General features: G+C 25.0%; 1 protein-coding gene across 1 annotated transcript in view; it reads right to left on the reverse strand.

Annotated features, from left to right (window-relative positions):
- LOC126902964 (lysosomal alpha-mannosidase-like) overlaps positions 1 to 12,435 on the reverse strand; it is a 23,131-nt gene extending 10,696 nt beyond the window's left edge. Inside the window, exons 1-4 of the mRNA XM_050680790.1 lie at positions 12,232 to 12,435; positions 8,994 to 9,096; positions 2,764 to 2,845; positions 2,520 to 2,705 (exon numbers count right to left, since the gene is read on the reverse strand). Of these exons, the coding sequence (XP_050536747.1) occupies positions 2,520 to 2,705; positions 2,764 to 2,845; positions 8,994 to 9,096; positions 12,232 to 12,321 (461 nt within the window). The 5' untranslated portion in view covers positions 12,322 to 12,435. The remainder of the gene's footprint in view (positions 1 to 2,519; positions 2,706 to 2,763; positions 2,846 to 8,993; positions 9,097 to 12,231) is intronic.
- Between the last annotated feature and the right edge of the window lie 92 nt (positions 12,436 to 12,527).

The following is a 12,527-nucleotide window of genomic DNA, read 5'->3' on the forward strand; positions in this document are numbered from 1 at the left end:
AAAAAAAAACACATCTTAGTAAAACCAATACCTTCTCAGTTTCGCATCGAAGCTAAAATAATAATACTTTTTTAGTTCATTTACAATAAAAAGTTGCGTATACGCAACTTTAAGATTAACTATATATATTATTTTACAATATATACAGTTCTATTTTATTGTTCTAAGAAGTTTGGGTGAAGATGCACTTGACACTTGACACACTTGTATATAGTTTTTTTTTTAAACTGGCTACGTTGTCTTCTCGCTTAATCTTTATCTTATACTATTACGTGACTGACATTGTCAGCTATAATTTACATTAGGCTTTTAGATGGTCGTTCATAATTTGAATTGGAAAGGAAGTTTATTTGGTTACTTGGTTCTGCATTATCTTGGCCTTGATTATAATCTTCAATGGCTGGTTCATTCATTTTCATTAGTGTAACTGCTATGTAGGACTTAAAATTAACTGAGACATTATGATTTGTTTGCTATATAAAATTGTACAAGGAACTATTGAAACTGCACAGGCGCCATAATTTGACACCAAACCTGATTGGTTTTTCTTTGATGTACATCTTACAACTATGTCAACCGATTTATAGCACATTTATATAAATATATAAATTATGAGAAAATACTACAAAGTGCATATTCTTTTTATTTATCAAATCATAAACCGATCTTAATTTTGAAAATCTATTGTTTTTATCAAGTTTATCGTTATCTGATAAATGTTTTGATTTATGGAATCAAATCTGTTCCTACTCATCTCTTTCTACCTAATTCTATCCATTTGTTCTCGTCTTTGGATCAATACAGTTTTGTATCTGGTAACGTATGATAACCCGAAAAAATAAGTCTACCAAAAAATCGCCTATGCCTAGTATTTTCAATTGTAAATGAATGCCGATTTTTATCGTTGGCCAATTTTTTTCTATAAAATATTATTTTTACCCAATATCATCACTGACAAACAACGAAAAAAACATCAAAAGACGTTTTACCACCAATTCTATTTTCAATATCTTTCAAATTTGTTTTTCTTAATTTTGTGGTTCTCTGTTGTACATATTGGAACCTCTTTTCACCACTTTGAAAGCCCGGTTTTTGATTTATTTATAATTTTTTTTTTTACTAACTTTTGCTTTTTTTGAACATGATGGTAATGACTGATCGTCGTTGTCTTCAGAACTATCAGGTAAACTTGTATGCATTTCATTAGTGCCTGCCACATCTAGTAAATTTATCACGTTCTCGTATATATCTTCATCTATCAAGTTCATCTTCGTCAATAACTTCGTCTACAGGCATCAATGATATCAGTGTGCAATAAATCTTCATCTTCGTCCAATACGGGCAAGACCTTAAAAGTTGACAGAGGTCTTCCGTTTTTTCAAGACATCACTCTAACGTTGTAGGAAAAAAAGTTTACAAAACAAATAAATTGTATAATAAACTTACTTCAATTCAATATTTCCTAAAACTGCACTTCACTAATCAACACTGATCTTTTACAGTAAATCGTAAAACCATTCGGCATAAATAATCACACAAAACTGATTTAATTTTGATACACGTACCCCGGGAGATAACGGTGCTACACATTGACGACTAGTTACACTAGAAATCCCAATGTTGTGTAAACGCAAAAATAATGAAAACGGTCAGTTATATAAAAACTATAAATATGATAATATCTCTTCTTTTCTAACCTAATGGCCTTGTAAATTTAAATTGATAATTTGGAAAATCACATTCTGAGTTGAGAAAATATATCATAGGAAATTTGAAATATTGATTAAGTAAATAAATATATAAAAATGAAAATATTTTATAACATCGAATTATTTCATAAACAACATAATTATTGTTCTGTTGAGAATAAATTGTTAAGGTTAATAAATATAGTTTAAAAAACTAAAAAACACGCTTTAGAAGTACATGGAACTAAAAATTATTTTAAACTTTTTAGTTTTTTATGAAATCGCTATCACAGTCACAGAGTGTTTATTGTCAATTATGACTATCAATAGAAATAATTTATGTATTGGCAGTTAGTGTGTTTATAAGTTCCAACTGTGTCTTATTACTATTTATAATAAACGCTATATACCTGCCAATATCGCCATAAAAAAATTATCCAGGATCAGTGTTTTGTAGGCATGAGGTGAGCAGGGTCGGGTGAATGCGTTACGGCAGTCTAGTCTCAAGGTCATAGACGACGGGGATCCGCGAGTATAATAACACGTGGCGCGTGGAGAGTTACAAACTTACAACAAACATACACGTGAAACTTATATAAGCGTGTTAAAAAGTAAATTCGCTTAATTTTATAAAAGTTTCGTTTACGTAGCGCTGGGGACTAATGAGGTAAAGAACAACGTGAAAAATGCCAATGGTATGTTTTAATAATATCAAAAATGAAATGTTAAAATAAAGAATGCCATGAAACTAATTATTGAGATAATTCTATAGAGCGAACAATACATTATTTGAATACGCTCGTTTCAAATTAAGATCATTAGATATCAAACCTTAATCCCCATGTAAATTGATCTATTATTGATATGTAGTTAGCATTAGCTTCGTCGTTCATACTCCAAGCACCACCTATAAATTCCAATTGACCAGATGAAACTAAATAACGAACTTGCATTTTAATGTTTTCATTTTGTTTTTCCCACCACTTCCAAAAAAAAGCTGTTTCTACATATATAAATCTAAAATGACATTTAACATACTTATTCTGTTCAATTAATTATTATAAACAATATATACCTTCTATTTGAATCCTTAGACAAAGCTTCAACAACCGAGTCCAATATAAACTGCACACTGGCCGCTTGTATAGAATTATTAGCTAAAAATGAGTTTTTTTAATATATAATTATATAATAATTAAATATACAATTAAACAAAAGTTACTAAAACTTAATATTTCATCGATTCACCAATTTAGTTTAAAAAGATTTAAAATATTACTTGTTTTTATATTTTATAAGAAAGGAATATTATTTTTTTTTGAAAATAATATTACAAAAGCTTGACTAAAATTTAAAAAAAACTTACGCATCGATGTACAGAATTTACAAAGACTTGATTAGTAAAAGTAAATCAATAATAATAAAAGTACTTTGATAAAATACAATATTTCATTCTTTTACAGTTAATATTTCTTAAGAAACTTACAATCGTATAATGGAATAAATTCCTTATATAAGCGACCTAGGGGGCCAATTTTTTAACATTAAAAGTAAATATATTTTATCGATGCCATTTATAAACTTTTAAGAGTTGTATTTCATTCCACTCTAGAGCATTTTAATAAAGTGTTTATTTTTTGTATTCTTACTTAAAATTATAAACTGCCTACTATTTATTTAGGTGTTTTAGCATTGTATTAAAAAATTGCTAATCGAATGAAATGTATAATATATAAATAAAATTTTAAGTATTAAATTATAGATGGATAGCTATAATTTTAAGTAATACCTTATACATACTTCGACAACTATGTTCATTAGCAAACAGTTTATACACAAAACCCAAACGTTAATTAACAATAGGTGTAATACTGCGCCAATATTGACAGTTCTAATGCAGCGGCGGTTATTAATGTTGGACTAATACTAACATATATCTGGGATGATAACGCTTTTCAGTGCTGATAGATCAGTACGGGAGGTTTTGTATTAGCAATATTACACCAGCAATGCAGCCAAGTACTGACTGCCAATTCAAGAACAGTACTTTGACAAGACTCGAGCCAGTACTACGCTAGTACGGGAGTACTCAATTGCCAGTACTGGTGCACTACTTCATCCGTTGTCAATGGTGGTACTTAACAAAAATGTTTGCTCAGGAAGTATTATCTACATAAGTATAGCTACAGAAAAATTCAGTGGCGGCTCGTGGGTGCTAATGGTGGGGGTGCGACTTTAAATATAATACCGCTAGTCAGTGGCGTAGATACGATTATTTTCTTGGGGGGGGGGGTTATTTCATATTACATTTTTAATATTTAGTGATGTATTTTTTTATTTAAAATTAATTGATAATATTATTAACAAAATGTAAAAAAATAATGATAAAAAATAATTTTATATCGCACCTCTACTTTATTTATGAATAATTTTATATGTTTGGTTCTAATACGGGTTGAAACCCCTAAACCCCCCCCTGTATCTACGCCACTGCCGCTAGTTATAGGTATACGAAATTGTCAAAATTAATATAATAAAATAAAACACACATTATTATTTTAAAGGTCGCAGTAGAAAATAGAAATGAAAATAATAATAATAGCGATTATACATGAATGTGTTAAAACTTTCATGGATATATCCTCAAGCACTTTAAGCAAAAAGCGATTATACAATTATAGCAACCGATTACGACGAGCGTACATGTAGTTAATTCTAAAAATAAATTACCCAATAAAGTAACATACTAATATTTTACTGTATGGACGACGCTGCCGGTCGTTCAAAACCTGTACATAAGATTGCAGCTAAATGGTACCCGCACGCACACGAATCAGCACCTCGTTTATAATATGCGTTTCAAAATATTGTTCGGATGATGCTGTTGGTCGCCCAAACACTGCTCGTGTTTGCATGTGTACCGTTTATACTGAGGGAAACAACTTTAATGTTCGCACACGACAAATATATTATGACTATTTTACTATTTAAAAATTTGCATTTTTAATAAAAATTTAGAATTGAGAATATACAATTGATTTTCTTCTTTTAATTAATTTTAGTAGGTGGTGCGATGGTCCCGTCATCCAAATCACGAACTGGAAAAATCATAATTAATGATTTGCATTTGTATAATTAGAACTATTAAAATAATTTATTATGCTGATAAACAACACTTGAAACAAAAAAATGGAATATCTTTTTTATACGTGTTTCCAGGATCAACAATAGTCCTCGAAATTTAGAAAAAGTAATTTAAATTATTAGCATGTGATTAAGTAATAAATATTTTTTATTTTATTTTCTGCAGTATTTAATCTAATTATTGGTTTGCAGCAACTTCCATGTTTCTCTATCACTAGCCTTCCTCTTTAACTCTTGATATAAATTACATCCTTGATCTTCTATTATTCGAACTATGTATTGCAATTTTGGTCTTCCTCTATGATTTTTTCCATCGATTATTCCTTTTAAGATTAATAATAGCAACCCGTCGTGTCTTAGGTGTCTTAGGTGTCTTATTTTATTATTTTAATCCTCAATACTCTAAGTTATGAATAATATAGATTTTATGATTAAGGCATATTAAAAATTTGAGCCATATACATAAATAAAAAATTTAACTATTTGATATTTAAAAATATTTTTATTTAACAATAAAAATAATTTTCTAAATTTTACGGAGATTACGAGCCAAAATTAAATGCAACGGCTCTCTTAACAAAAAACCTTGTTGGACATTTTCGTCTACATCCGGTATTAAGAAATACTATTGAGTTTAGCTAAAAAATAATAACGACAACTTATATTTTTAACTATAAATTAAAAAATTATGTATTTTAAACTCTAAGATTTTGATAATGTAGTAGATGTAATAATTACCGTTTTTAAAAATCTTTTCTAGTTACTATGATTTATAACATAAAATAGCTGAATTAATGCAATATAAAGTATTCTTGTTATCACTATTCGAGAATGTATGGAAAGAAGAGTTTTAATTTCAATACCGCGATCAAGAACATATCTTGTTATCATGGATTAAAAACGAATTTCCAGATTATAGTCCTGTTACTACTATTTAGCAGTGTATAATAAACGATTAAAAAACGGTAGCACAGTGGGGTCGAGGCACAGTGTAGACAAGGCATAGATGGGATAAGTAAAGATGAGATCTGACAGTGATTAAAATCACTATCATAAGAAACGCTTCGATGCAAATCTGTAGATAGTGTTTAATTTTAAGAAATGGGTAGATTATTTCTAAAGCAACAATATCTTATTCCCTTAATTTTATCACGATTAGTTATTTGATTTATAATTATAATATATGAATAAATAATAATTATAGTAATTAAATTTAGTATGAAATTGATATTCATTAATTTAATATTGTAATTTTTACGGAGATCTTATTATAAAAATAATAAAGTAGTTGTATATTTCTTTACTTTTAAAAATTTAAAGGGATTGATGCAATACTTTCCAATTAAAAAATGTTTGTTACTTATAACGAAGTTATAAGTTTTATACACTGGACTACAAGGAACTTTTATCAGAAACAAAAATATAATTTCCCAAATCAACTTTTCACGATGTTTTAAATGTGCAATTAGACTTTTTCTATCACTTCTAAGTTTTAATATTATTACTTATTATTAAAAAGTAAGTATTTATTTATAAAAAAATAATTAAGAACAAAAAAAATAGTTTAAAATTAATGCTTCATTTCATTAATCGACATCATTAAATAGGAAATTTTATAAGAAATAAAAAAATTGTATCGTTATGATTAATATGCAGTCAGGAAATTTTATAACAACTATTTATAGTAAATTTATCAGTAAAGCTCAAAATTTTTTTGCATTTTTATCGTAATAAATAACTGTACTAGAAGTAATAATAATCATTTCCTAGTAACTTTTGGCGTTTAAAAAGATTCTACAATTGAAATATGAACTGAATTAATTTTGATGATTTACTTTAACTAAAATAACTAATCAAAAAAAAGTTGTTAAAAATATCTAAAAATCTATTGTTAATTCAGGAGAAACTAACAATCATTTTTTTTAGAAATGATTTATATAGCAACATGTTACCAAAATATTTGGAATATTATAGTCTTTTAGTAGCATACACAAATAGAGTAAAAAAATTATTAAATTACAAAGTAAAATGATTTAATTTTGTAATTGAAATCTATCATATCAAACTTGATTCATCAATAAATACTTTGAAAACATTATAAATAAATGATTACAGTTGTCTGTATGGAGAATATGGGATAAGTAACTGTTTAATTGATAAATTAGAATTTTGTTTCAATTTTTGAGTGTAATATCTTCAATTAGATACGATTTGTGATCTTTTGACGTATATCAAGTATATCAAGTTAAAGCAGAGAAAATAAATGATAGTCATAGAAATACCCTCTTAGCTTTGCATCAAAGCTAAAAAAATTATTAAAATTTGTTCATTTTTCAAAAAGTTATGGCAAATTCAATTATTAAAATATTTTATATTACACAGTGATTACTACATAAAAATTACATTTTTCGTTAAATTCGACGGACATTTACCCAAAAGAAAAGGTGTCAGAACAAATTTTTTTTGTTTGAACTTATAGTACTTAATGTAAGCTTTAATTTGATACATATTTATAGCTCGAAGTATTTCCGGGACATTTTCAAAAGTCAAGTTGAAAAAGTTTTACTTTTTATACGTATGTTTCAAGTTTTGAACGCCTATTAACGCCTAAGAGAAATTGTCCAATTTAAATAAAAAGTATGTCAAATATAATAAGTAAATATAATGTGTTTAGAAAAAAAAAATGTGTGTTGATACATACTTTTTTCGAAAAGTTATAGCAATTTAAAGTTTAAAATTTCAAATCGATGTACGAAAATTTTAACACGAAAAAAGCATTTTTTTAAATACGACAACCGTTTGCGCGTAAAAGATAAGTTGTCGGGACAAATTTTTTTTTAATTTATAGTGCGTAACATTAGCTTCAATTTTACATATATTTAAAGCTCGGAGTACTTCCGGAACATTTTCAAAAATTATGTTGAAAAAACTTAGTTTTTGTAAAAAAGTTGCTATTTTAAATCCAGTCTGTGAGCTATGTTAAGTGTTAGTTTTTCAAAACAATGTTATCAAATAAAAAATAAATATCTAAGGTTTCAATATAAAAAAAAAAATTATTTTGATTTGTTCATTTTTAAAAAAGTTATAGTAATTTAAGGAAAAAAATGTCAAAAATGACTGATTTTCAAAATTGTATTTTTTTTGAAGATTTCCCCCATTTTCGGGAAACGAGGGAAATTTTTTCAACTTTTAATGGTAATATCTTCAATTAGATACGATTTGTGATCTTTTGACGTATCGTTGAAAGAAATCAGTCCAGTGAGAGCTGAGAAAAGTGGCTACATACACAAAAATAAAAACGCACCACAGTAAAATTAATACTTCCTCAGCTTCGCATCGAAGCTAAAATTACAAAATAAATATTTTACTATTTAATTTTAAAAACCAATAAGCCATATCACTAGTGAGATACATTCTAATTTTTTAAGATATTCTTCTTATATTATTTAGGTGCGACTTTAAAAGATTGAAAATTTATTGTAGGTACTTTTTTAAAATACTAGGTTTTATTGTAAAATAGATAATCATACCGAAAAATTAATTATTTTTAAAATATGACGTATAATATACTAATATACTTTAGAATATCAAATTATATATTAACTTAAACTATGTAAGGTCAAATGGTGTTCATTGGTGTTTCTTTATGAATATACCAAACCAAACAGTATTTTATAAATATTAAAATAAAATAATACATCTATGAGTTAAATATAATCTAGAATTTTATAAACCAAACTAACAAAACTACTCCATAAAATATATGTAATGTGCTCCTAAGTAGAATGAAATTTATGAGGTCTTAATAATTTTTACTTGATTTTAATAAGATGTAGTGAAAGATTATTGTTAAAAATATTGATTGAAAATAAAAATATTCAAAAAATGTTTTTTATTCCCTAATGAATGAAGCAATATTAAAATCCCTTGGATTGTGCAAATTTTAAATATTTATATAATAAAAATTGATCAATTGTGGCTAATATTATTTAAAATTAAAATTAAATTAAAAATTGGTATTCTATAAATTAGTATGTGTTAAACGTGTTGTTAATGGTAATATTGTTCCCGAAATACGTATCATCGATTATTCAGTAATATTTTGTGGCTTTTTGAGCTATCAATTTTTTAAGAAATTCTAAAAATCGTATATTTTATTACTTCCGTAATAATATTGATCCACAGTCTTCAACCAGCCAACATCATCATGTGAATGAGGGACAAAATGAACATTGAGATAATCAATTTTTACTGGATGACATGACTAAAATAATAAATATTTGTTTAATTTAATTACAAAACATTTATTTCATTTAATATTTTGTAAAAATAATACATAATATAATAATAACTAGTAAATATACCACACATGTTTTATTTAGTTATAAAATATCAAAATGATTTTTATTTTTTTGAGATATTAAATGGTTTTTTGGAATGCCATTTAGTATAGTTAATTTCTATCTCAACAAAAAAATTGGATGGATACAATTTTACTATTGGTAAAATATTAATCATATAAAATCATACAATGTTAACTATTAAATATTTTGTCATGATTATTACAATGAATTGGCAATCAAAAATCGATATCCATAAGACTGACAAAATTAGTGACGGACTTTAAAGAGTCGATAGTATATTAATCAAACATTTTTGTGTTATTTTTTAATTAAATTAATTATATTAATCCATTTAATTGAATATGTAAACATATTTTAAATAGTTTTCAAACAAAATAGTCAAGTACATTTTCTTAAAAAAAAAAAAAATAGAAATTATAGGAAAATAAAATGACAGATTAATTTACATGTAATGAAATTTAAAAAGTTTTTTAATGGTATTTTGATTAAATCACTAATTATTTGGTTTTATCGTTTTTTTCTAACTATTATCTAGGATGCTCATTCGGTTTTTCGTGGCCAGATAATATTAATTCAATTTGCTCTAAAAATTAAATTAAAGGAATATTTATTTAGTTGGAATATTAAGGATTATTAACAAATCTTATACATGTTTTTGTTTCCTACTCATGTTGAATATAATTTAATAGGTGTCAATAAAAAAAATTAATGTGAGTAGATTCCAATTAATTTTTTTCGTTATCTATACCATGATTTTATTTTATTTTGAGTTTTTTAAAATCATTATTACATTATTGCAATAAATTGACTAAAATTACTAAATTACCAAATAAAGTAGGTACTTTATAGGTACCTACTTATAAGTACTTATAAGTAGGTAACTGATAAGGATTAGTTAATTAAAAAATTTGAATTATAAAAGCTGTTCTATTATTAACACAGCGACAATTGTTAACTTTTATTATTATTATTATTCAATAACTATCGCAACAATAAATCGTATATTTAAAAAATTTTTAATATACTGTCGATTATATTTTGACAAAGTTTACCTAAATTATTTAATTTAATGAAAAATAAAACATGTTTGTTAGGGTGGTTAAAACATATGAAAATATTTTTAGTTATTTGACACGTTTACACTCTCCATTTTTTTTTGATATAAAATAATTATACCGTGAAATTTGGGACTCGATCAAATAACTCCTTTCTGACCCGCATTGAGTTTGATGATCAACTTGATGATTTATTGGTTATATCAATAGAAAAAGACGAGTCTTCATAAATCAGTTTAAAGGAAGATCTAGATAATTTTGCTAATATGAATGATCGTAGGTATCCATATTAATCCTAAGATTTTACTATTTTACTAATTTATACTATTTTATAGGGTAGTTCGAAAAAAAAGTCGGACTTCAAATATTTGATCACGTCACTTACCCTCAATCAGATTTTTTACTTGTTATGCAATTGTGAAAATATGTTTATGGAGTTAGCTGATAATTAGTTTACCAATACAGCTTCGAGACAAGTTGTTATAATTTTAATATTAATCATTTTTATTTTATACCATAAAAACGTTATCCTGCATTTATAAAAGTTTCCAAGTAACAACCAAGAAAGTTTTTAAATCCCGCTGAAGAGTGCATATTTTTTTATTACTTTTGGTTATTTTTTCATTTTTTAAATTAGTAATATGTAATGATTTTATTTAATATCTTTTTTATTTAAATAACACTTGATTTAAATTACTCTAACGATTTTAAGTCTTTTGGATGGGCAAAGACCCTCAAATTTTTTGTCTCTATTTAAAATCACTATTTATTTTACACAAAGTGTTTATTTATTTTATATGTAAACATGAGTAAATAGTTATAAAATAATTGATTTTACAAAATTATAAAAATTAAGAATGTTTTTTTAATTTAATGCTAAATAATTTTATATTCTATAAATTTCTACACTAATATTAAATAATATTCATTGAAATAAATGTGAAAAACTAAAAAACAACTCTATTTGATCAATGTTCAACCCCAATGTGGCACAGGAAGTGTTAGTATGATCGAGTCAAAATGTTTATAGCATAAATTTTTTATATCAAATAAAAAAATTAGGAGGGGTGACGTGATCAAATATCTAAATTAATGTTTTTTGAACCACCCTATAAAATAGTATATCTTATTTATAGTTTTTTAGAATAAATATAATTTTCTTAAATAATAATACCTCTGAAATTTATGAGAAGAATTATTTTCAATAGTTCTAGTAAAAACACTGTCTTGCACTAATTACAAAATTTTATCATATTTTTATTTTAACTAATTATTTTAAAAACTATATTTAGCCAATCTTATTATTATATTTTTAAAATTATTAAATAAGAGGATATTTGAAAATAATTTTAGTAGTCCAATTAATTACTAAAGGTATTTTAATGGTAGTATTTTATTAGTTGCTTAATTAATTACAATGAGGTATTTTTGTTTATTGTTTTTTACTTATTGTAATACTCAAGATAAGTACAACTATATTGATAATATTTTTATCAAATATTAAGGTAATATGAAACTATAATTTAATACTCGTTAATACATAACTAAAATTAAGCAATATCTTAAAAACAAAATATATTTACTTTTCCATCCATAGATTTTTTTAATTTTTAATTTCTTCATTATTTATTCAAATTGATACTTTAAACAAAAAATGTAAATAATAAAAAAAAGGGAAACATAAAAAAATAACTATTATTTTTGTTTAATTTAGAAACTTTAAGTTCTTAATCCTATACATAGTCATAATACTAATACATTTTTCTTAACAAATCAATGAATTTATTCAAATAATAAATCATTAAAAACTTAGTAATGTGTGGCTACTAAAATAAATAGTATACGATTTAACTTAAAATGACAATATACACCTCAATATAACATGTATGGCTTATTTATAAGTATATTTCATAATTTTGAAATTTTCCAAAAATATTTTATTAATTTTCTATACAAAAATCAATCTAATTATAATAATACCTCATATCCACATTTTTTAGCGTTTGTATTTCTACATGGCCCAGCTAATACATTTGATGAAATTAGTGTTAATAAAATGAAAATTTTCATTTTATAAAAAAATATTAAAACAACTATGTTATTTAAATTTAAAATAATATCACTTTTATTTAACCAGTATAACACTATTCTATTACGTATAAAAGATTTATGGTAATTAATAGACCGTTTATTATGTACTATACACTTGGAGTTCATTTTGTAGCATTATCTTATCACATATTAGATATAGTGTAAATGAACTATATCTAAGTAAA

This window comes from Daktulosphaira vitifoliae, unplaced genomic scaffold (genome assembly GCF_025091365.1).
Source record: "Daktulosphaira vitifoliae isolate Bord-2020 unplaced genomic scaffold, ASM2509136v1 Scaffold_3, whole genome shotgun sequence".
NCBI classification, from domain to species: Eukaryota; Metazoa; Arthropoda; class Insecta; order Hemiptera; family Phylloxeridae; genus Daktulosphaira; species Daktulosphaira vitifoliae.